The following is a 25151-nucleotide window of genomic DNA, read 5'->3' as shown; positions in this document are numbered from 1 at the left end:
CCTACAACATTTGATTTCCTTTAAAATCCTTTACCTCTAAGTACGTTATTCTGACATTATCAGAGTTAGCCTTAGATCAGCACGATTTACATGTCCGTGTTCCCTCCTAGAATACAAGCCTCTGGAGGACAAGGATGGTGTCTTGCTCATCTTCGCTAAGTCCTTTTCTCCAAGTTCGTGTTAGTTCAATGCCTGGCACAAAGGTGCTGCTCAAGACACGGGCCTTGAATAGAAGATTTGGGAAGCCCAGAGTGCTTCATGCACCTGATTCATGCACCTCGGTGTATAGGAACAAATGTGGAAGGCACAGATGGGACCGGGGGTGGGGCATAGCTGGAGCAGCAGCAGAACTGGGAAGAAGCAAAGTTGGCTTGCCTGGAAAGAGCCAAAAACACTGATGTCAGTCATTAGAGTGATACCTTGAAGATACACCCTTTCCCTTTTAGAGTGTCCCCCGGGTGCACCTGAGGGACAGTCTTAGATTTGAATGTTGTACAGATGTCTTCTTTTCTGCTTTGGTGATGCCCTAGGATGGTTACTTCTAAAGCGCCATAAGGGTCTCAAAAGTTTTCCCAACAAATGTAACTTTGAGGTGTTACCTTTTTAAGAAATATTACAAATAGCTTTATTTGAACATTTATTTGATGTTTTATGTTTTATTATTTTTTTTAAAGAAAGAGTGTGAGCTGGTTGGGAGGGTGGGGGGGGGGGAGAGAGAGAGAGAGAGAGAGAGAGAGAGAGAGAGAGAGAGAGAGAGAGAGAGAATCTTAAGCAGGTTCCACACTTAGCACAGAACCCAACACAAGGCTCCATCCATGACCCTACCTAGGATCATGACCTGAGCTGAAATCAAGAGACTGAATGAGCCACCCAGCCGCCCCTGTTTGATTTTTTTTTTAATGTTTATTTATTTTTGAAAGAGAGAGAGAGGCAGTCTGCAAGTGGGTGAGGGGCAGAGAGAGAGGGAGACAACAGAATCCAGACGGAAGCAGGCTCCAGGCTCTGGGCGGTCAGCACAGAGTCTGATACGGGGCTCAAACCCATCAACTGTGAGATCATGACCTGAGCCAAAATCGATCGCTTAACTGACTGAGCCACCCAGGTACCCCCCTGTTTGATGCTTTAAAAGCAAACTCTTGGTAGAATGTCCCAACTACCAAGAAGGTTGGGAGTATCTTACCGGGCGATGAGACAGGGCCTGGACTAAAGCTAAATAAAGATCAGTTCAGTGTGTGGAGCCGATGACTGAAAGAGGATTGTGGCAGTGATACATGTCGCCAGTGTTTTCGGACTGCTTCAAATGTTTCCTTTCAATTTTGTGTGTGGAGAAGGTGACACACACGCAGAGAAATGAGCATGGGTCGGTGAGGGAGTTGGTTCGTGACCTGATACACCTTTTGCTGGTCAGTGAGTTGGTGCCAAAGGGAGTGAGAGGAAGGCGCTCACGTGGTTGAATTGGGAGACCTTGGGGTGCAGTTTGGAGGAGCGGCTGGGATGCCCCTGGTTGTGCGGCTAGTAGTCTCTTTGTCGTTATATCCCAGAGCTCCAGGAAACCTCTGAGCGAGCACAGTCCAAATTCAAAAGTGAAAAGCAAAGCCGGAGACAACTGGAGCTCAAGGTGACCTCCCTGGAGGAGGAGCTGGCAGATCTTCGAGCTGAGAAGGAATCTCTGGAAAAGGTGAGTTCTACAACTAAAGTTTCTCTGTTGGACCCAGGTGGCCAGGATCAGCTTTTAATAAACATTTTTATTTTCCTTTAAATATTAACAGTAGCATGTGTTCATTGTAACAAATACAAATAAGACAGAAGTATAAAATCAAAAATAAAATTTATCTTGTTTTCCTCTCCAATCTCAAGCGTTAGAGATAACAACTGTAAACAATACATAATTATCCGTGCAGGTTGTTTTCTGTGTGTATAAAACATATGTACACCTGCACTTACGCATACATATATGTACACGGATCATTTTGTAACGATAAGATAATTATGCTTAATGCTTTTTTTTTTTTTTTTTTAACATCCTGGACATTGTACTACTAAGAATGAGAACTTTCTCATTCGTTTTAATTACAGCATAGTAGTCTAGTCTGCTGTGAGGTTATACCGTAATTTATTCATCTGTTGATGGATATTCATATTTCTGTTTTTTCACAATTTCAGGCATTGCTGCTGTAGACATCCTTGTATTATATAGTTATTTTTTGTGAATTTATTTGAGCATTTCCATAACCTTGATTGCTTGAATTAGAATTGCTAGATCACAGGAAATGCTACACATCTAAAGTTTTAAAATGCACATTGCCAGATTATTTTCAAAGAAGGGTATGCTGGCTTACATTTCCAGCATTGTGGAAGCCCGTTTCTCTATATTCTTTCCACCTCGGCTTATGTCAGTTTTTCTAATACTCATAGTCTGATAGGTGCGGTATGCTGTCTTGTTTTAATATGTATTTTTGTTAGTAGTAAAGCTTTCACATATTTAATACCTATTTGTATTTCTTCTGTAAATTTTCTTTTTAATGTCCTTTGCTCTCTTTTCCTGTTGTAATATTAGTTTGATTTATAAACATTACTGAGGGTGTTCATCCTTTGTCACTCAGAGATGTTACAAATATTATTTAGTATTTGTAGTATTTTTTGTTGTGTTAAAATTTTAAGGTCAGCCTAAACTAGCCCCATTGAACAAAATGGGAACATTCCTGGTTTTTTTCCTCTGTTCTGGAACAGTTTAAATATGAAAAGAACAAACTGTTTCTGACATTTCTATAAAACTCTTTAGTAAGGGCTTTGTGGCCTGGTTCCTTTTTAGGGGATAAATCTTGGTTTTCAGTTTCAGTTTCTTCTGATTTTATCAGTTTTTTTTTTTTAACCTAATTCCTTCTGATTTTTGGGGGGGCTGTTTTAGTTTTTCATTGTTACAGATACCACTACAGTGACCACCCTTGTAACACAGTTTTTGTGGGCATGATTTATTGCTTCCTTAAGATAAATGGTAATTTGTGAGATTCCTGGGTGTGTATATTTTGAAATTCCTTTCACAGGACTGTTAAATTGCCATCCAAAGAGAGAATACCTATTTATTTTCCTACTAGCAGGTATGAAAGTGTCCACTTTCCTATGCTCTTACACTGTTAAGATATTCACCATCTCTTAATAGAATTGTAGATAAAACCATTCTTGTTTTCCTTTCTTCTTGTCACAATTTTTCTCGTCCAGTAGCTGAGAATTTTAAATATAGAAGGAAAATTAAATTTAACATTGAATTGTTTCCAGAAGGACCCAGCAGGGTCCAAAACTACCACCAATATCACCACCTTCTGCATTGATCCTCGGTCAAACAGCCAGAGCTGACGATGGTTCTCTTATTCCTAAGAACCTCTCTGAAAGGAAAAAGAAGTCTGCTCAAGAGCGCTGTCGGGCCGAGGAGGAGATCGATGAAATCCGTAAGTCCTACCAGGAGGAACTGGACAAGCTTCGGCAGCTCTTGAAAAAGGCTCGGGTGTCCACAGACCAAGCAGCTGCAGAGCAGGTAACGGGAAACTGACGCACTTGGAAATAGGCCTTCAGGTACATGATCGTCCTTGGAAAAAAGGGATTCACTTGGGTAAATCAGGCAGGGAAGCCCGGGAGAGTGGCAGGGCACACCTGGGTCTCTAGTCCATTTGACAGAGACCTTTCTCCTTGTAAGTTCATAAATTCATATTTGTGCATCTAACTGTTGAGTGAATTGGTGCCCTCAGTTTGGTCACCTCTGAGAACTTTGACAAAACTGTTTCTTCTGAACCTGTAAGGTTTAGGGCCCAGATTCTGAAAAATATGATCACGTCACGGTCCTGTCCTCTCGCAACCTTGCTGGGCAGTCACACCTTTATCTGGTTGGAGTAGTTTTTAAACTCCCGACAGCCAATGACATCTGCGTCCCTACGTTTACAAAGTACATTTACTTTGAAAGTAATCAAGGTCTTTCGAATAGTTGTGTTCCTATGAAGTCTGGGCCGTTAGCTTATTCTTTTTGCCTAATGAAAGATGGGCTTCCCTGGCTGTGACGGCTCTCGCCCGGGATGCGGTCATTCCATTCTCTTGGCAGCTGTCTCTCGTACAGGCTGAGCTGCAGACCCAGTGGGAAGCAAAATGTGAACACCTGTTGGCCTCTGCCAAGGATGAACACCTGCTGCAGTACCAGGAAGTGTGTGCGCAGAGAGACGCCAGCCAGCAGGAGCTGCTCCGCCTTCAGGAAAAGGTAGGTGTTTCTCCTGGGCCAGACAGCTTAGCACAGTTAATGTGAGGTGAACACGTGGAGTCTCGTAAATTCTTTTGAACCTAAAAGATGTTACCAGCTCGAAAACCAAAACCAAACCACACGTGCTCAATTCTCCGGTCTGTCCGTAGTCTTACTGATTTGGGATGACAGGTCTGTGACCTCGAGAGAGAAAAGGCAGCACTAGTGTTCTGGAAGGTGTTTAATTCCATTATTTGGTCATTTATGACGCAAATCTTTATTGACTGCCAGTTAGACTCCAGATACCTTTAGGGAAAGGGCTTACAAAGAACTCTGCCCTCGAGAATCTCACAGTCAAGAAAGGGAGACAGAGAGACACAGATCAGCACCGAGTGCTGTGAGGTGCAGAAGAGGAAGTGCCTAAGGGAGCAGAGCCAAGAAGGACAAGTGGCCTCGGGAAGGTGAAGAAGGCAGCAGAACACCCTGGGCGGAAGCACACAGATGGGATGGGGCGTGGGTATGGTAGACTCATTGGCATGAAAATGACAGAGCTAGAAGATGGTTTAGGGTCTTGGTATGAAAGTCCCCACGTCTGGAGGTCACTGTCCACCCTTACAGTATCTAGTTGAAAATCTTGGACCCACAGGTGATGAAGGCAGTCTTGCAGGTGAATAGGCTGCTTCTAATGACTGGTGTTTATATGTCTGTGTCCCTGGACTTACATCCCCCCTTTTCTCATCATGCTCTTGACCTGGTTAGAACAGTGCGAGTGGCCTTACTGGGGAAGCAGAGACAAAATTGTGAGTTGAGGCTGAGTGGTGAGGAAACAGAATGCCCTGAGTCAGCAGGCCTGGGGTGGGCGGGGCGTATGGACACCAGCAGACCTTCCTGAGGTTAACACTGATGCTTAGGATGGTTCTGGTCCTCCTGGGTGTCCTGACTTGGATCTGGCAGTGCAGGCTCCCGAGGCCATGGCCATGGTCTGGTTGTTTTGCAGTGTCTAGCCCTCCAGGCCCAGGTCACAGCCCTGACAGAGCAAAATGAACAGCACACCAAAGACCTGGAGAACAAGTCCCACATGTCTGGGGTTGCAGCTGCTGCCACTGACCCCTCAGAGAAGGTGAGTATTTCGAAGAAGCAGCCCAGGTCGTATCAGGGGATTGATGAGCATAGCAGGTATTCAGAAAGAATGTGGCCAATGTGTTGTGTTGATAGCTTTATTTTCTGCCTTTAGTGATAGACCACTTGTTTGACTTAAGTAAAAATTAACCCCTTGGAGCCCGTCACTTTGGTGGCAAAGCCCAGAGGGCCCTATCCTGAGGTTTTGACAGATAAGGGAAGTGCCTCTAATTCACAAGAGTGAGGAGCGTGCCCAGCATCTGGTACCACTAATCATAGCCCACGGCAGCTCCAGTGGTGGCCATGGTGGGAAGAAGCAGCAATAAATGCTATTTAAGCAGTTGTGGGCACACGTGCCACAGCTCGCCTGTCCCTGGTAGCCCTTCCATCCAACACGGTTCCTTATTTAACATCGTTCTCCACAGTGACAGCCTTCGGCGTCTCAGTTCGTGACCAGCTGTGTTGTCTGATTGGTTCCAGGAGGCTTCATTTCAGCCCTCCAAACGCCTCTCTAGAGCTGACATGCGTCCCTTGATCACTCCATTCTGGCAGCATACAAGTTTTGTTTCGCTCTCCTCACGTCTTCACACAGGTCAAGAAGATCATGAACCAGGTGTTCCAGTCCTTGCGGGGAGAGTTCGAGCTGGAGGAATCTTACAATGGCAGGGCCGTTCTGGGGACCATCATGAACACCATCAAGGTGTGGCCGGCTGTTGATTGTTTCACTGAAGCGGGTATCTTGTTGCTTAAGTACCTTCCAAGGGATCATAAATTTCAAAGGTATTCCAGACTGTTCATCAGTAATTAGGATAATTGGAGTGACTTTTATCTGGATACATAAGGGCAGCCTCCTGTGAGAGGAAGAGGCAAAGTCATTTGAGCTGCATGAGTAGTTGTGTAAACAGGGACCAGGGACGGAAGTGATAGGAATGCCTGCTGTTTTCCTCTTAGCGGTCATCTCCTCCTCCTTGACTTTTGAACAGATGGTGACTCTTCAGCTGTTAAACCAACACGAGCAAGACAAGGGACAGAGCAGCAGTGAAGAAGAGGAGGAGGAGAAAGAAGAGCGGCCTCGGCAACCTACAGTCTCAGGCAGTGCTGGACCGCCTCCAGCGCCCCTGAGCGGGGAGATGCAGGGGTCCCCCTCACTGTCACCGGAGCAGGCAGTCCAGGAGGCTGTCCCCCCACCTCCTCGGGTCCTCTCCACTCCCCAGGAAGAGGTACAGGGAAGGGAAGGGGAGCCCTCAGAAGCAGAGGCGCTCTCAGAGATAGAAGAGGGGTCCCTCTCACCTGAACTGACTTGTGGCCCCTCCCAGAGAGCTCTGGGGCCTCCGACTTCCGTTCCCCCTATGCCTCCGGGCCCTGTACTTGTGGACTCTGAGTGCGAGGAGACACTTGCCAGCCCATTGGAAAATCCCTGTGTTGAGGAGCCAGAAAGCACTGCGAGACTGTCCCTGACTTCACACCTCTTGAAGGGGGACCCACTAGCCTCGGGGTCCGAAAGTCCAGGAGAAGAGCCTCAGCCTCCAGAGCTCAAGAAAGACGAGGATGTCACTAGCTCCGCTGTTCCCTATAGGGAGCCAGGGGGCACAGAGGCGGGTTCTCCAGCTGTTGGAGCAGCAGGCGGACCCAACCACTGTTCTCAGCACACCAGGTATGTCTGCCTCAGCAGAGTTTCCAGAACAAGGCGGCTGCATGTGGAGGTTGCCGCTGGTTTTTCTAGGGCTGATAACGCATCCTCAGAGGTGGACTGATTCACTTATTCATTCAGTCATGTAATGTGAGAGGCTCTGTGGTTGGCACTGTGATAGGGTGGTAGGCAAGGCAGATTTGGTTCTTGAGTTAAGGAGCTTATAGTCTAGTGGGGAAGACACAAATATTTATGTATTATAAAAGTATGATAAGTGCTTAAAAAAAGAAATTCTCTATTATTATAATAGAGAATAAAGGGGGAATTATTCTACTTTAGATAGAGAGGTTAGGGAAGGATTCTGAGAATGCAATTTTTAAACTGGGACCTAAAGAATGGAAAGGAGCCTTCAATGCCAGGAGTGGGAGGAAGAGACTGCAGAAAGCAGGAACCGCACGTGCTAGGGCCCTGTGGTAGAAAGGGATATGACACAAGGAACTAAAGAAGGCACAGTAAGTAGGAGAGTGGTGTTAACCTGAGATTGGAGAATAAAGTAGCGACCGAGTCGTGTGAGATTTTGTATCACTCTTAGAAGTTTGGACTTTAAGTACCATGAAAAGCTACTAAAGGGATTTAAGCAAAAAAGTGACACGGCCTGATATATTCGTTTTAAAAGATCACACTGGCTGTAGGTTATGAAGGGAGTCAGGAGCGCCAGAGGCTAGCATGGAGGCGGGAGGAGTTCCTGGGTGGTCATCACAGCTGTTGAATTCTTTCCTCGTGTGGGCGCCGTGGGCTGGAACAGGAACAGCAACATTGTCTGTGACTTGATTTGCTTGATTTTTCCTTCAGTCTCTCTGGGGATGAAGAAGATGAACTGTTTAAAGGGGCAACTCTGAAAGTTTCAAGGCCCAAAGCACAGCCTGACGAGGAGGATGAAGATGAGGTGGTAAGGAAATCCCAGACACTGCCGAGTCCTCCCGCCACTACCTGGGGGCCCTTCCCCGCTGGCCCTGAGAAGAGGACCGGAGTCTGTGGGTGGCCCACGCCCTGGGCTCTGTGTGCAGCGCCCTGTGGGAGCAGGCTCGGGGCTGGGAGGGGGCAGCTCTGTAAGCAGAGGGGGGATGGGCAGATACCACTTTACTCCTGAAAAAGGATCACGATCTCCGTCCATGTGGGAATGGTTTCTACTGTCAGTGAAGGAAGTTGCGCTGCTCAGTCCTGCCTTAAAAACGCTACAGCCTCAGGTTCCCTCAGGTCTGCTCAGAGACCATGTGCATTATGCAACCTGAAGGGACTTGGAAGGTCTTGTCTTGCATCCTTATTCATAGAGAAACTGAGGCTCCAAAAGGTGGTTTACCTAAAGCCACAGAGGGAATTAGTGGCAGAGCTGGGCTCCTCCTGAACTGGGCACCTGTTTCTGAGCCTTTCTGCTTCCCCAGCCTGCTTTCCAAGCTGTTGTCTTGTTTTGTCACCACAACACCCAGGGTAGAAAACAGCCTCGCTCTACAGAGCTCCAGGGTGGCGGCCGGAAGCAGCTTGCCCGTGCAGCCTGTCCCCACTCTGCAACGCCAGGCTGTCACTAGGACATTCAGCTGCTCTGATGGGAATGTCACTAGAGGAGGCGTGGATGGAGAACACACACCAGCCTCAGGCTCAGACTGTCCCAAGGACAGAAACGTGTGGTGACTGGGGGCACATTGTCTCCCCTCACATGTCAGCCAGAGTGGGCTTTGCCTTTGGCCAGAACCAGGGGGTGTGGCAGAGCAAGGAGCTGGCTTGCATCGACCAAAACCTTTCCCTCCTGCCTGTGCCCCTGCGGGACACGCACCATTTCCTCCTGTTAGCCTTCAACAATTACATTTCCATTCAGGAATTCTGCATATGAATTCTGCACTTAAAAATAAGAACGAAAGGGGCGCCTGGGTGGCGCAGTCGGTTAAGCGTCCGACTTCAGCCAGGTCACGATCTCACGGTCCGTGAGTTCGAGCCCCGCGTCGGGCTCTGGGCTGATGGCTCAGAGCCTGGAGCCTGTTTCCGATTCTGTGTCTCCCTCTCTCTCTGCCCCTCCCCCGTTCATGCTCTGTCTCTCTCTGTCCCAAAAATAAATTAACGTTGAAAAAAAAAATTTAATAAAAAAAAAAAAAAGAACGAAAAACCAATTGAGTATCCCAAGTGGCTGCCCTAAATATAGTTGGAGTGTTTAATTAGCAGTATATTATTGGTATTACTATGAATACTATCAAGTTAATTCCTATTTCCGGGGTACTCTGAAAACCTCACAGACATTCTCATTGAATCCGCTACTCATCCAGTGAGGTAGGCACTTTTATCCTGTTCTATAGGAAAGAGGACTGAGGCTCAGCAAGTTTAAATAACATTCTCAGGGTTATCACACTGGTAAATGGAGTGCCGGAATAGAACAGAAGCAGTGAGCCACATTTTTATTCACTGCTGTCAGAGCGTAGAGATCACCTAGTTGATGCCCAGAGAGAGGCACAAGGTCTGTTAGTTGGTGGTGGAGATGGGATCAGCCCAGGCACCCCTGACCACATCATGCTGCCTTCTGTTTGGCCAGCCCTGTGAAGACTGACCCTGGGCCAGGGTAGCTCAGAGCAGGAAGTATCTTAGTAGGGGGTGGTCTGTGCGTGCCTTTCTCCAGCATCAATCCCTGCTGCCCCCATGGGACCTGGTCCCCACCAAGCCAGAAGAAAAGGCCAGGAGCTCAAGTCATGAAAAGTAGGGAACTTCCTGCAGAGCCCGTTAATCCCCCTTTTCCTACTACCCGGGTGGAGGAAGCGAGGGAAGGGCCGGTGAGATCAAGGGTGCGGGGGCCGTGGCCCTGTGCTCCTGGGCTTTCTTCATCTCTTGGCTTCTCCACTTGGTAATGTGGCCAAGCCGCTGAACTCAACTCTCTCTCAAATGGCGGGGTCACATCTAGAACCAGACAGGCCACCATGGGCCACAGCAATGTTTTTTCGGATGGAGCTGTATTCTTTCCAGCCTCCCTTCATCTTCCTGCATCTTCTCTCTCCCCTTAGGGCTGCTCTGCTTCTCTCTTTCTTCCTCCTGCTCCCATCTCTCCCCTATCGACCCCGCTTTTCCCACACGAAATGTGTAAGTCACTGCATGAGAAGAAACCTGTCAAATCAATACATGTGTTTCACAAATAAATGACCAAATTAGCCAAACAAAGTTGGTCTTCTTGTGTCTGTGTTGGAAGATTGCCTCCCTTCTCTGCCTGCTGGTCTCAGCTTTATCTGGAAGCCCAGGTTTGATGGCCTCGGGGTTAGTCCTTTCAGTAAAACCGTAACCAACACCCTCCTTTCCAACCTGGAGCCGGGAACGGGTGTCAGTTCACTTCCCCTCACACAGGCGGGAAGGCCGTCTGGTGCAGGGACAAGTGAGGACTGACTACTCTTTCCTGTTTTGGCAGAGCTTGAAGGGACGCCCGCCCCCGACACCCCTTTTTGGAGATGATGACGATGATGATGACATTGACTGGCTGGGATGAAGCCCCAGGAAACCGGTGCAAAGGTTTCTCTACCGCCCCTTCCCTAAGCGCGATTTTGCACAGCCAGCCCTGGGTCTAGACGAGCCACAGGGGGAGGTGAAGGTGAGCGTTCTGAGGACAGCGGTGCAGATATCCGAGTTCCCCAGCTTCTGAGCGCCCCGCCCGGCTGGTCCGAGAGGAGCGTGAGCCTGTCTTCACAACGTTGGGGTCCCGCCTCAGTGTCCCGTTGGGAGGAAAGGCTGGTGGGTAGCCTCCAGCCAGTCACCTACAAGAGTCCTGTCCTCTTGTGAGCTTTTTAGTCTCTTCACTAACTCAGACTGATCTGCCTCCCGATGCTCAACCGTGCACCAGCAACAGAACCTGTCGCCTCGGGTGAGGTCTCCCTGGTGGAACCCAGGGTGGATTACACTGTCTAAACCCCGGTTCGGTTAACAGCCTTGCCTGCAGTCCTGGGACATGTATCTTTTCTCTGCCTTAAGTCTGATACAAGAGGTCAATGAATATTTGAAATTAACAAAACTCAAATAAATGTCTGCAATGGAACTCGACACAAGCTCTTGGGGAGAAATCGAATTTGGTGCTAAGGCAGGCCGTGCTCCTCTCTGGGAATCTCAGGGTAAGAGTTGTAACAGACCTGGGTTGGTTAACATGCACAAAAGCACTATGACATACTCCCTGGGTACCCCAGAACTCAGGCTTTCAAGGAATGTCCCCACTCTGCTGTCCCCATTCGTCCCAGCCGTTGAAGGCTTGGGGCATCGTGGTTATCTGAGAACCCGTCACTTCGTTTGCTTGATCTGGCACACTCAGTCTTGCACCCTAGGAAGCCGTGGACAGAAGGTGGGAGGATCCAAACGCTGCATTATCATTCATTATGGCACCTGAGGGACTGATTCTCCTCCCCCCCCTTTTTTAAGTTTATTTATTTATTTATTTATTTATTTAAAAAAAATTTTTTTTTCAACGTTTATTTATTTTTGGGACAGAGAGAGACAGAGCATGAACAGGGGAGGGGCAGAGAGAGAGGGAGACACAGAATCGGAAACAGGCTCCAGGCTCTGAGCCATCAGCCCAGAGCCCGACGAGGGGCTCGAACTCCCAGACCGCGAGATCGTGACCTGGCTGAAGTCGGACGCTCAACCGACTGCGCCACCCAGGCGCCCCTAAGTTTATTTATTTTGAGAGGGGGAGGGAAGGCGGGGTGGAGAGAGAGGGAGAAAGAATCCCAAGTAGCCTCTACACTCAGTGCAGAGCCCGGTGTGGGGCTCGATCTCACGACTGACATCATGACCTGAGCCAAACTTAAGAATCAGATGCTTAACCAACTGAGCCACCCAGGCATCCCTGATTCTTCCCTTTGAGAGCAGCTTCCTTTCCCTGTGGACTCAGGGCCAGGGCAAATGCCGAGAAGAGAAGTGAGAAAATATACGTGGTCATTTTACTTCTTCCAAAGACCACGCAACCAGTCTTCAAAAAGAATAATTTTAACAAAAACGTTCCCTGGTTTAAAATGTTTGTAAGATAGGCTCCTGAATTCCCATGGCCTGACACCATCCTTTGTGAAGACGGATCTTGTGTGAGCTTGTCTGCCATAAGTGGGTCTGGGCAACAGAACTACCACTGACTCAGCTCTGTTGTTGAGTGCTTTATACAGACTGTCTCATCTCCATGGCCCTTGCAGAAGACACTGTTACCCCATTTTATAGAGACTGAGGCTTCGAGGTAAATTAATTTGTCCAAGGTCACATAGCTATGAAGCAAGAGGATGAGAATTCAGATCCTGGCCAGCCTATTCTAGAGCCTGGACTCTGGTCCACCATGGTGGCGACCATCACTGCGTTGAGGGAAGAAGGCAGTGGTGCTTGTAAGAAATCCAGGCCCCTGGGCCCCATCCCAGATCTCCTGGAACAGAATCTCTGGACTGTTGTGGTAAAATATACAGCACGGACTTTTCAGTCCCCACAGTCTACATACAGTCAGCCTCGTGCCACTGGGCATCATGCGGTCCTAGCCAGTTACTCTCTTAGCCTCCCCCTCATCTGTGTGGATGAGCGGATTCGGGCCAGGCTGCCTGGCCCTGCCTCCTAGTTCTGCCACTCACAGTGCTCAGCTTCCTCTTTTCTAAGACGGACAGATTTCCTACCTTGTTGTGAAGGTTAAATTAGTTAATACTGTAAAGTGCTTAGGACACTGGCACGTACAAAGCTAGGTGTCTGTTAAATTTTAAAAAATTCAGGTTAGTGAAGGTGCTACCTTTTGTGACTCGGCCCTGAAGAATGTCCACATGCTTAGTCTACCTAGCTTCTCTAGAGCATAGATTTTCTAAAAGCCCTCTGTGCTGTCGGGCCCCACACACCTTTAGAGGCTGTATCAAACCAAAGAGGTTGCCGGTCACTCATGGAAGTGCTCATCTCAGCAGTGCCCAGGGGAGGGAGCCTTAGCCGCTCAGCACGGATAACTGGATACGTTGAGGCTGCATCAGCGAGACCGCACTGGACACTGGAAACCTTCCATCCGTCATGACACAGAACAGCCTTCCAGTTCCCTGCTGAGGCGTGGAGGTTGCGCTGGTCAATATTGAAGGCGGCACATACTTTCTGTTGCTGTTGTCACTGTAAATTAAAGAGGGGGGTTTGATGTATTTTTGCTTCTGGCCTAGGGAGAGAAGGTGCTTTGCAGTCTGTGTGACAAAGCGTTGTTTTTCTCACGGCACGGCCCCCAGTCAGTATTTGGTGTGTGAGCATAAGAATGACTGTCGGCTCGGCTAAGGTTGTGGGGTGTCTGCCTGAGGGTATGGCGTTTCAGGGCTGGCTTCCCTGAGCACAGAGTTGTCTTCATAGCAGGTGCACAGACTCAGTCTCAGCTCCTGCTGAGTTATAAGGGGGGGGGGGGGGGGGGAGGGGCGGTGTGTGCTTGCTGTCTCAGTGAGGAGAAACACAAGAATGGTCACACGTTGTTTAAAATATATATATTTATTAAAATGTATATTTCTTTTTTAATCCCCAAAGCTTAAGACCGTCTTTCATCTAGCCCGTGAGGTACTTGAACGCAGACGTTACAGTATACAGCAGTGATTTTCCCTCCCTGGGTCTCTTATTTCCTTTTTCTGTAACATGAACTATCTGGAGAGTTCCATCTAAGTCTACAAATGTAATGCTTTGGTTTGATTGCTTATCGCGTCTTCGGTCAGCAACCCCCGTGGCTTACCCAGTATTTCAAGTGAATGAAATCATGTTTCCCCACCAGATGATTATGGCTGAGCAGGAAGTAATAAATAGAGAACGTTAAGTATTGAATATTCAGTGCAGTTCTCCGTTCTGCTAAAAGAAGGATCCGGATCAAAGGAGGCATTGGAGCCATGGAAAGTGCCCCAGACACCTCAAGCCCTTAGACTGTCTTCCTCCCGCAGGCAGTGCTGTCTGATGGGAGAAGCTCCCTATCCAGAGGATAAGTCCAGCTCCTCTGCCTTTAATCTGCTGTCACTCATTCTCCCCACAAGAAAGAGAAACAGTTCCCAGCAGAAGTTGCTGTCCATCATGAATAACATGAAGTCATTTCATTAAAAATTTTGTCTTGTATTAATGTGCAAAATTGCCAACCAGGGGTTCAGTGGGGAAAATGAAAAATCTTAGTTTGTTCTCATGATCCACAGCAGGGGACAAACTTTATGTGTCCCAAAGGCAGAAAGGTGAGAAAAAGGAGCCAGTGTGGTCTCCATCCCTCAGACAGAAGAGGTCAGGAAGGCCAGTGGAAGATGCTCCTCTACATAAGGCACAAATCACGAGAGCAGAAGGTATACAGCTTCCATGACCTTCGTCACCCAGAACCCATCTCCCTGTCTTGAAGATCTTTGGAAATTCTTAATTTTTGAGTCACAGAAATAAGTCCTCATGGGCTCAGCAACCCTGTCCCCAGGTTCTGGTCTCTCCACTCTCCCTCGGGCCACAGAAGCCTTACTAAGGCACAAAATGACCGTGCCCGGGCCCCGTGCATGATGGCTGAGGACAGAGGTAGCTGCGGTGGCCTCCGAACTCCAGGCAGCAAGTGCCGGCTTCAGCCGAAAGTCTCCAAGAGCTGGGAGCGAGGAGAGGAACCGCCATCAGAAGAAACGGGAGACATGGGGCTGGAATTTCAACGTCTGGAAGAGGGGGCCCCAGCTCTCTCTAGCCCTCGGTGCCCGCAGAGCCCTCACCAGCTAAACCATGCTGAGAAGTGGGTAGGCTAGGTAGTATCCTACAGCAGAGCCAAGGATCACGCCGAAGAAAATCCAGGTGTTGTAGGACATGACAGCCAGCATCATGAAGTAGCCTATGACCACCTGAACGACATGGATTAGCGACTGGCCAAAGTGACACAAAAACCACCTAGATGAAAAGGAGAGCCATGTTAATGTTGGTAATGAGCTGGAAGCTAGGAGCTGATGTCAGGAAGCAGAAAGAGCAGCTGAGTTACAGGACCAGCTTATTTGTAATTTGTATGCTTCACCCAGAAGAGATTTCTTTTCAAAGAGCTCTATGAGAAACCACTGACGGGACAGGGCCTTGTACAAGGAGCCTTGGATGATCACTTCTTTACTACATTTAGCTCTGAGCTTCCTGGCATCCTAGGCAAAAGGGAAAATGAGACATGTATTCTGTCATGTCTGATAAAGGATAATACAAACTCATCAATCAGTAAAGCAGTTTTTTTTTTTTTTTTCCTTCTGAATCTACTGTGGGAGGCAATACTACAATGGAAAGAACATGGGCTTTGGTGGCAGATCAGCTCCTGGCTCTGCCACTTAACACAAATAACCTCTCTGAACTGAAATTTCCTCATCAGGGAAACAGGACTAAGAACGCCTCCCTTGCAGGGTGGGTGTGTATAGTAGAGACGCCCGTGTAAGGAGCAGGCAGGCTCCTGACGCACGGCTGGAGCTGGAGAGAGGGCAGAACTGGGACCCTACGGGACTGCCTTATCAGACCGGGATGGGGAGGAGGGGGAGGAGGGAGGAGGGAGGAGGGGGCTCCCTGACCCAGATGGATCCACCGCTGACAGCAATTCTTACTACTTGTGTAGGGACGGCTGCAGATTCCATCCTGGGTTTGGAAACCTTAGTGACCTAAGAAACTGCTGAGATTTGGAGGGGGGCCGGGTGGACACCCGTATTGCTAGGCAGAGGCCTGCACAGAGTTCTGAAGGTCTGAGCCTCCCAAGTGGCTGTTCACAGCTCTGGCCTGGGCATCAGGTGTCCTCACTACTTACGGTAAGCACTTCGGCAAGTTTTGTTCCTTGGGCCTCGATGTGCTTTCTGTGAAGTGGGGCTAATGCCCTGTGGGCCCAGCCTCTCTCTCAGGGTGACTGTGAGTAGTACTCTGCCGTTCCCCGCACACTGTGCCTGTTACCTGAGGCGGGCTCTGCTGACCGGGGCCGAGTCTGAGGCTGAAGAATCCTGGTCTGTCTCCTCAGTGAGCTGCTGGCTGGAGAGGACGGACACACTCACTACAGCCTGGTGGAGCAGCTTGGCTTTGCCAACCTTGATGCTTTCGTACAACACGGCCAGGAACAGGACCACCAGCACGGAAAGGGCCATGCCTGTCAAACGAAGCCGAGTTGCAGAGACCGGGCCGGGCAAGCCGTGGTCGCCTTCTGGCAGCTTCCCCTGGGGCCTGGGGTAGGTGGCAGGAGACCACCTCCACCCATTCCCTCTGAATCCATCCCATCCGCCTCTCTCGCATCTTCTCCCCCTGCTGTGGGCTCAGAACTTCACTGTCTCTTTCCCTCTCCAGCTCTTTCTTGGAAGGGTTGGCCTATTGGGGTATGGCTTTGAGGTCAGGAAGAGAAGCCCTCTGGAAAAGGTAGGGTCCTAGGGTGAAGAAGACACATGCCACCGCCCCCAGCTGCTCCCCCTGCAGGGGTCACAAGTCTCTGTCAAGACTGCTTTTTTTTTCTTTTTTTGAGAGAAGGCACAAGCAGGGGAGGGGCAGAGAGTGAATCCCAAGCAGGCTCCGCGCCCAGCGCAGAGCACAATGTGGGACTCTATCTCACGACCTCAAGATCACCGCCTGAGCCGAAATCACGAGTCAGACACTCAACAGGCTGAGCCATCCAGGCGTCCCCTGTCATGACTTCTTGTTAAGGGAAGAGCATGTACAGTGAGGTTCCGTTTATGAGTATGTACATAGAAAAGTCTGGAAGAAGGGAGATTCAGCAAAGGAGTCGTAATCAGCTTAGCAAATTAGGATATAAGAGATTTATTTTAGAGAGAATGAGTGGGGGAGGGGCAAAGGGAGTGGGGGAGAGAGAACCCCAAGCAGGCTCCATGCTCAGTGCAGAGCCCGACATGGGGCTTGATCTCATGACCCTGGGATCATGACCTGAGCTGAAATCAAGAGTCAGACACTCAACCGACTGAGCCACCCAGGCACCCTAGGATATAAGAGAGTTTTATTTTCTTCTCACCTAACTTCCCAAAGTTTCTACTGTGTTTATTGCTTGTATAATAGTGGGGGGGGGGGGGGGGGTGAACCAGTAAGTTATTTTACGGAAAACATTAAGTGCTTACTAGGGCTGCTGTGTAAAATTAGCTGCTAATTGCTACTTTGGTTTTACAAGACAAGAGGAGGGATACTAAATGGTCCAGCTATAGTTATTTTATTGGGCTCCCAGGAGGAAATCATCTACAAAAGATGCAGGTTATTTAAAATATAAAATTACATGTAATTACATGCATATGGTACAAATTCAACTGGTGCAAAAGGGTATACAGTGAAAGGTTAGTCTTCCTCCCAGCCCAGTCCCTAAAACCCCAGTCGTCTCCCTGGAGCGTTTTCCTCCATAGCTTTCCAGGGATCCTCGCTGTCAATATAAGCCTTTGTCTGAACGACAGCATCCTGTCTGTGCATATTCTTCTGCATCTGACGTCGCCATCCAAGGACACCTTATACAGAGGTTCCCCTTAGTTCACACAGATCTGCCTTATTTCTGGGGTTTCATAGTGTCTGTGATAGAGTCTATTTTCCAAAGACGGCCACCTCACCCTATCCCTGCCAACGTGCTCTGCTTACGATGTCAGCATCCTGCCATCAAGTGGTGGGGTCCATGCCCCCCACCCTTTAGGCTGAGAAGACCTTTGTGACTTCCTCACCCAATATAGGTGGAAGTGAGGCTCTGTGACTTCCAAGGCTGGGTCTTAAAAATCCCATGCACTTCCACCTCGTTCTCTTGACACACTCGCTCCTTGGAACCCAGCTGCCCTGCCACAGGAAACCGGGGGGCCATAGGAGACGCCACACGGAGGGCTTCGGCCAACAACCTCCGCTGAGGTCCTCGCTGACAGCCAGCAGCGAGCGGTCGACTGGAACATGAGGAGGTCTTCAGGAGGACTCCAGTCCCAGCCACTGTCTGACTGCACCTGCCTGAGAGGCTTTGAGGGGGACAGCCTGGCAGAGCACAGTCGACTCAGAGCCTTGAGAAGGGGTGCTACAGACTGGGATCCCCGGCATGGTAACCTGCTGAAGGCATGATCATGATTTATTTGATCGACGCCTGCGAGGATGGGCATGTGGGCCACTTTCATTCTACTTTTAAAATGCAGTTATTGAAGCTGAACCAGAACTCCATCATGAATTCGGGCCCAGCTCTGCCTTTTCAAGTCAAAGCCCGATCCTTCTCTTGTAAACTGGCGTCTCGTCTAAAGCCCAACCAGCAGCGGCTGCTCTGGGTTTCTGAACTGACGCTGGGCATGCTATGAAGGAGGTGCTAGGAGACAAGACACCTCGATCTACTTCTGGCTCTGAGGTTTACTCGCTGTGTGACCCTGGATGAGTCTCTTTCCCTCTCTGGGCTTCAGTTCCTTCTCTTGTAGTAGAGGCAAAAGCTGTATCCTTGGCCTCTCTCTGGGCCTTTGTGACAGTGAGATAACGGTGCCTTTGGGGATCTGAAAAGCAGTGCTTGCAAATGGAATTATAAATGCAAAGTTCCTGCTCAATTGTAATGTAAGAGGAGTCAGGCCCTTACACTTGAGCCCACTTAAACGTCCACAGAGCGTAAAGAGAACCCAGGCTGTCCACTGCCTACAACTACCAGGCTTTCCAAGCTACAAGCCTAGGCTTCTCAATTCTTACCTGCAGGACTGTGGACATTCCAAAAATCAAACAGAAGCACCACCTCATTGGAGAAAATGAAATGCATCTGAAAGAGAAGGGAATCTGCATTACAGGGGGCTTAGGGCAGTGGAAGTCATGGCCCCTAATGCTCTCCAGCAGCCTCCCCTAAAGGCCCAGAGGAGCGAGGTCACTGGTCTTAAGTGCAGGAAGGGACATTAGCTGTCCCCAGGGCCAACTTGAGGCCAGGCCGGGCAGGGACGCACCCAAGGCCCCACAGCAGGTGCACAGCAGAGCTATCATGGAGCTGGTCCTGCTCCGGGTGGAAGTGAGGTGTGGGGACTACCACACAGGTCGGTGTTGTCAGGTCACGCTGAGATGTCCCCTCTGTGCCCTCCAAACCCAGTGGGGAAGCACCGGACTGTGGAACGGCTGCCTCTCTTACCCTGGGCCCTAGCCATTCTGTTCCAGCCATGTGTATCCTGGAGGGGCCAGTGCTGCCATCTCCACTCTGTGCTCCACATCCGTCTGCTCATTTTACATTAAACATTTGGTGACCCCATTCCATGCCCAGCATTCTGGACAAAGGTTAACATCTCTGCCCTCGATGAGCTCTCCACCTCGCAGAAAGAAGGAAGGCAGAAGCACAGACCACGCAGCCGCCATCTGAATGCCCTTCTCAAAGAGTGCCTTGCCCATCCTGTGTCGGCGGGGGCATCAAGGGTTCTTTATACATAATCTCAGTTCACAACAGCCCTGTGTGTGACAGGGACAATTAGGCCCATCTCATGGAAAGGAAACTTGGGGAAACTAGCCTCAGAAGAGTTAAGTAATCTGCTGAAGGTGCCAAGGCTAGGAAGTTGGCAGAGCGGAGATTCTAAGCCGGGTCTAGTTGGATGCCGAGCCAGGATTCCAGGATGCTATGCTCCCCTCGATCACCAAGAAAGGAGGACAAGAAGGGAGCCAGGTGGCGATTCTCAATACCCACACCAGGCTTAATGACTGTGTTCGGCAACATTAAAGCCGGAGGGATCAATATTAGTCCACCGTCTCAGGGAAAGGAAAGTCCTCTCTCATCACTGGGTAAGTAGGACCTCAGTCCACAGCAGCGGCTCTGCAAATACCGTCAGGGCTCCGCCAGCTAAGGGGACCCTGGCTGAGTGGGATCAGATGACAGAAGCTTTGCCTTCTAAGGCAAGTATTAGAATCCCCAAATGTCAGAGCTAGAGTGTCCTTAGAGAGTTTCTTTTATTGTGATATAATTAACATGTAACTCTATATTAGTTTCAGGTGTACAACATGATTCACTATTTGTATATATTGTGAAATGATCAGCTAGTAAGACTAGCTTAACATCCATTACTGCTCAGTTACAAATTTTCTTCTTGTGATGAGAATTTTTAAGATCTACTCTCTCAGCAACTCTTAAATATACAATACAGTAGTATTAACTATAGTCACCATGCTGGGCATCACTTTTTTTTTTCTCTCAAAGGGTTTTTTTTTTAGTCCCCTGGCTTTCAACTCTGTTTTGTTTTGTTGTGTGTGTGTGTGTGTGTGTGTGTGTGTGTGTGTGTGTGTGTGTGTTTTGCCAGGGATCACTGGCAAATAAAATCTTCCTTGTAACTCCACCATATAAAACCCGGAGTTCTGAGTGAGGAGGGGAGAGGGGTCCGAGCTCTGCAGAAACTCAGTGTGAAAAACACTGATCTGGTCCCACTTGGCCCCTCTCTACCTCCATCTCATTCCCAGATGGGGAAAATGAGTCCCAGCAGGGGAAGGGATTTGCCCAAGACCACATAAGAGGATAAGGGAAACCTAGGAATCATATAAAAATCATGTTGAAGAATTCTGAGATAAAAATGCTTTTTATCCCCCTAATGGGAAAGGGGTACCTGCTTCATGTAAAAAACTGAAACAGTACCAAAAAGAAAGTATAAATCATTTTCAGTCCTACCAGCCAGACATCCCTTGTTAAGATTTCAAAAAGCAGGGACGCCTGGGTGGCGCAGTCGGTTAAGCGTCCGACTTCAGCCAGGTCACGATCTCGCGGTACGGGAGTTCGAGCCCCGCGTCGGGCTCTGGGCTGACGGCTCAGAGCCTGGAGCCTGTTTCTGATTCTGTGTCTCCCTCTCTCTCTGCCCCTCCCCCGTTCATGCTCTGTCTCTCTCTGTCCCAAAAATAAATAAACGTTGAAAAAAAAATTAAAAAAAAAAAAGATTTCAAAAAGCATAAACGTTGACTTGACAAAATGTTCACAAAAGACGGACATATGAAAACAAACAAGCACCAATCGTCCTGTGAGACTCCATTTACACTGGAGTTACGCTCATTCAGCTTCAACAGAAGCCTTGGGCACCATCTCTGCGTTGGGAGCAGAGGGGGTATTGCACCATATGCCCCCTCTCTGGGTTCGCTTAATAAAGCGGTTGGCACGACTGGAATGTCCCCAATGGCTAGTTAATCAGAGAAGTTCCCTAACTGGCTTCCTTCTATCATCCTTGGGCCTGGGCCAGCGCTCTCAGGAGCCTCAAACAACTTTTGCTGTGGACTTGAACACCCACAAAGCAATAAATGTAATTCAGCTGACAAACAATGATTTTCGTTTTGCTAGGGATGCAGACGCTGGAGATACGGAGACAAACGAGACAAGTCCTTGGCCCTCACAGAACTAACCATCTATCAGGGGAGAGGGAAGGGAAGAGATCATTACAACAGGTGTATGTAGTTCAGTGCAAGGGAGGCACAGAGGATGCTTCCTGGGGGTGCTGGGGATTAAGCCCCCTGGGGAGGTACCTAACCCAGCCAGGAAGACAGATGGCTTGGACATCTGAAGCAGGGGGCGGGGGGGTGGGGGGGGGGAGGGGGGGGGCGTGCGCAGGAGGCAGCCAGGGGGAAGATGGAGTTTAGTATGTTCCAAGCTGGAAGTGCCCGGAGAGTGGTTCCACCTACTGGGGAGTGAGGAATCGGGGGAAGACAAAGCCTCGCCTACCCTTGCCTTTTCAACCGGAGAACAAGACTCAAATCAGCAATACTCTGAGTCGGGGCTACATTTTTCAGTGAAACAGGGCCCTGTGGTCAGATATGCATGAGGCAGCGCCCTACCCTCGTTTCCCCACTTGGGTGGAATCTCAGCCTCCAGACCCCAAGTCTAACTTATCTGTGCCTTATTCAGGGCCCCACCCTGGGCAGGGAGAGGCTGTGGTGAAGAAGAGAGCAATCATGGACTTGTTTTCTTTACGTTCTCATCTGCGGTTACTTACACTTTGAGAAGCGCTCTCTCATTTATAAACCCAAGGGAGCTTATGTCCCTGTCCTGTGCTGCCCGGCTCCGGAGCTTTTCACAAACTCTTCCCCTCTATTTCCCCTTTTAGAAACCGAGTAGGAGGTGGGGGGTGAGCCTTTGACTAAGTGACCAGTGTTGGCTTCCTGTATCTTCAATTCTATGACATTCTTCGTGGGATGTATTATGATTTCTTCGAAGACCAAAGAGTCTGGCAAGCTGTCATTCTCTCCCAGGTGAACTCCACCTAAAAAAAATAGTCTGAAATGCCACTTCCTACCCAAATGTAGGGAAGATGGAAAGTAGCTGGGTCTGGGGTTTTTTTCCCCCCAGAGATTCAGACCACAGGCTAGCCGCGACAGAGAGCCCACCCCCCCCCCCCCCCCACTCCCCGGCCGTGTTCTCGGTGCGTGAAGTGCACCGGGCCTTAGCTCCTGATGGGGGCCTTCTCGGAATCTCCGCCAAGTCACTGCCCCCAGGGCAGGGAACCCTCGGCCAAGTCCGTCTTCACCCACCGCGCCTCCACCGCTCGTCCGGTCGGGCCGGACTGACTCCCAGCGGGAGGCACAAATAAGAGAAAACCCCAAAGCAAAGCCACCGCCAGCTCCCCCTCCCACGTCCCCCCAAGGTTCGCTCCCGGCCAAGGGGCGACGGGCACTCGAGGGTCCCGCCCGGGCCACCCGCCCCGCGTCGTCGCTGTCGGCGGAGCCTGCACTCACCTTCGAGGTGAGCGCGCCGAGCGGGCGCCGGAGCCGCTGCTACTCACTCGGGGCTCCCAGCTCCGAGTCCGTCCAGCCGCCGCCGCCGCGGTCGCGACCCGGGCGGCGCGGTCACATGTCGGGGTGAGGCGGGCGCGCGGGTGCCTGGGAGTTGTGGTCCCCACGTGAGGCCTCACTCCGGGCGGCCTGGGGCGCACCCACGGGTCCCCGAGCCGGCGGCGCGCCAGCCGGAGTCGCCAGCGCAGCGGGGGCTCCGTCCTGCGCACCGTTTGGCTCCTTACCCAGTTTTGCACTTGACCTGTCTTTGCAATTATCATTTAAAAAGTTTATTGCTCTTCTAATAACGCGAGCAAAGCTTTACACGAGTGAAAAATTATAAAGTCCATTCTATGGGCCCAATAGCAACAAATCAGGAGTAAATTAAATTATGCCCTCGGCTTTTAAATGTGGCTGTTCTTTTTCTATCTTTTCCAATCTGATAAGCAAAAAAGCAACACACAGTTTTAATTTTAACTTGTATTTCTTTGATTACTAGGGTGGTAAACTTTTTTCTTATTGGTATCTCTGTTTGTGTATTGTCTGCCCGTTTTATCCATCCAATTTTTCGAGGTGCAGGGAATTTTCTGGGGGATGAGTGACCTTTAACAGTATTTCATTTTTTTAATGTTTATTTATTTATTTATTTATTTTTTTTAAACTTTTTTTAACTTTTTTTTATTTATTTTTGAGACAGAGAGAGACAGAGCATGAACTGGGGAGGAGCAGAGAGAGAGGGAGACACAGAATCTGAAACAGGCTCCAGGCTCTGAGCTGTCAGCACAGAGCCCGACGCGGGGCTCGAACTCACGGACCGTGAGATCATGACCTGAGCCGAAGTCGGACGCCCAACCGACCAAGCCACCCAGGCGCCCCAATGTTTATTTATTTTTAAGAGAGAGAGAGAGTGCAGGTGGGGGAGGTGTAGAGAGAGAGAGGGAGACACAAAATCCAAAGCAGGCTCCAGGTTCTGAGCTGTCAGCACAGAGCCTGACGCAGGGCTCAAACCCATCAACCATGAGATCATGACCTGAGCTGAAGTCAGACGCTTAACTAACTGAGCCACCCAGGCACCCTCATTTTTAAATACACAGTTGTCCAGTGGGAAAAAGGAAACCTCAGAGAAATCTTACCAGAGACAGTAATAGTAGAGGACTTGAGCCTGGAGTGTGACCTCAGTTCAAATCCTGAGCCAGCAAGTATTGGCTTTGGGACCTCAGGCAAAAGGTCTTGTGTTTCTGAGCCTCAGTTTCCTGGTCAATAAAATGAAAATAATAACAGAATCTATGTCATAGGGATGTTCTAAGGCTTAAATGAAGCCTCGTGTGTTAAATTTTCAGTACAGAACCTGGTTATGGGAGCTTGCTCAATAAATGGTAGCCCTTGTCGTCATTAGCACAGATATTTCTGGAGAGGAAGCAGATCGCCAAAGGTCAAGACACTTGCTCAGGGTCAGGCAGCTTGTAAGAGCCTCAGTCTGAAGGATAGTGGGGGTTAGAGGGATGTCAGGGATCAGGTCAGCCTCAGGGAAAGAATATGGGACTGACATCATGAGGGGGTCTGGGAGGGAGCCCTGCTGAGGGGAATGCACTGGTCCATGGAGGAAGCTCATGGATATTCTTGAAGCATCTGGGTTGCAAGAGCTTGGGAGGGGTTTGGAGATTTGGGTGTAATTTTTCACCTCCCTGGGCCTCACCTGGGAAACAGGAGTAAGAAGACTTGACCTTCACGCAAGCAGGCTCTCTCATGCGTTCCCTTAGCCCACACCTCCATCCCCCCGTAGAAGAACTGACAACACAGCTTTATTCATTTGACTGTTTTTGTTGGCTTTGTCACAATCCGGTGACCTTCACACTTAGTTCTAACTTCCTCATGTGTGTTATGGCTATAACACTCTAGCCCTGAAGTTCTAAAGTGCCCCTTTTCTTTCTGATCCTCCAGAGACTCCCCTCCTCCAGACCCCGGGCAGAGAGTCTGGTGCCAACCACAGAACCCCAGCTCATAAGATTCCACCGCAGCCAGTCAAGCCTTGGTCCGCAGCCAAGAGATCGTTTCTGGATTCTATATTTTGACAGTCCTCTCCTCCTGAGGAACAACAAAGATTCTGCCCTTGTCTTTTCCAGCACATTCCTAGAGCCCCCAGACAGAATCCTCAGTCAGGAAAGATGACGCTGCCTCGGATGTCGCAGAGATCTGCGAGGGGCCCCTCCCAACGGCAGCCCCTCATCTGTGGTCAGTTGGTGGAGGGGAAATCTAACCAGTCATTTCTCCTTCTGACACTCAGTAGAGGAACTTGAGGCCTCGCGAGAAAACTGCGTGCATAAAATGTTACTCCTGCAGCATATCTGGCCTCACTGTGCAGGTAAGGCTGTGGGACCCCAAGGGTGCCACCCTCCATCTCTGGGCCCCAGTGAGGGGCGGAATGGATGACCTTTAACTTCCCCTTCACGTGCCAACGATCTGCGGTTAGAAGTGAGCGTGAGGTTGGAAGCCTCGCTTTATGACTACGACTTTTTTTAAAGTAGGAGCCACACTCAGTGTGTG

General features: G+C 49.5%; 2 protein-coding genes across 8 annotated transcripts in view; one reads left to right on the top strand and one right to left on the bottom strand.

Moving 5' to 3' along the window:
• The window catches only part of FKBP15 (FKBP prolyl isomerase family member 15), a 57580-nt gene extending 46547 nt beyond the window's left edge, over positions 1-11033 (top strand). For 2 of the 4 annotated variants that reach the window (XM_045043249.1, XM_045043247.1), the window contains exons 21-28: positions 1542-1678; positions 3377-3532; positions 4091-4243; positions 5220-5342; positions 5934-6041; positions 6325-6995; positions 7824-7920; positions 8459-8893. In XM_045043249.1, the coding sequence (XP_044899184.1) occupies positions 1542-1678; positions 3377-3532; positions 4091-4243; positions 5220-5342; positions 5934-6041; positions 6325-6995; positions 7824-7920; positions 8459-8557 (1544 nt within the window). In that variant the 3' untranslated portion in view covers positions 8558-8893. Of the gene's footprint in view, positions 1-1541; positions 1679-3376; positions 3533-4090; positions 4244-5219; positions 5343-5933; positions 6042-6324; positions 6996-7823; positions 7921-8458; positions 8894-10407 lie in introns of those variants that run through there. The other 2 variants (XM_003995763.6, XM_045043248.1) reach the window with 2 other exon arrangements.
• SLC31A2 (solute carrier family 31 member 2) lies at positions 7604-22966 on the bottom strand. 4 transcript variants are annotated; one of them, XR_002737623.2, is made up of 5 exons: positions 22572-22712; positions 18591-18657; positions 15870-16059; positions 12842-13097; positions 7604-7828 (listed from the first exon to the last, which is right to left on the bottom strand). XR_002737623.2 is itself a non-coding variant. In XM_023242581.2 (4 exons), exons 2-4 carry the CDS (start codon positions 18655-18657, stop codon positions 12923-12925), a joined length of 432 nt encoding a protein of 143 aa, XP_023098349.1. In that variant the 5' UTR covers positions 22572-22712; the 3' UTR covers positions 12118-12922. The 4 variants fall into 4 exon arrangements, 3 of the variants coding, with proteins under 3 accessions (XP_023098349.1, XP_011286791.1, XP_044899187.1); XM_023242581.2 differs by lacking the exon at positions 7604-7828 and having other exon boundaries at positions 12118-13097; XM_011288489.3 differs by lacking the exons at positions 7604-7828; positions 12842-13097 and adding an exon at positions 13439-14849 and having other exon boundaries at positions 22572-22706.
• Positions 22967-25151: the final 2185 nt, after the last annotated feature.

This window comes from Felis catus, chromosome D4 (genome assembly GCF_018350175.1).
Source record: "Felis catus isolate Fca126 chromosome D4, F.catus_Fca126_mat1.0, whole genome shotgun sequence".
NCBI classification, from domain to species: Eukaryota; Metazoa; Chordata; class Mammalia; order Carnivora; family Felidae; genus Felis; species Felis catus.
The sequence above is the reverse complement of the archived record's forward strand: the minus strand, read 5'-3'. Positions and strand labels throughout refer to the sequence as shown.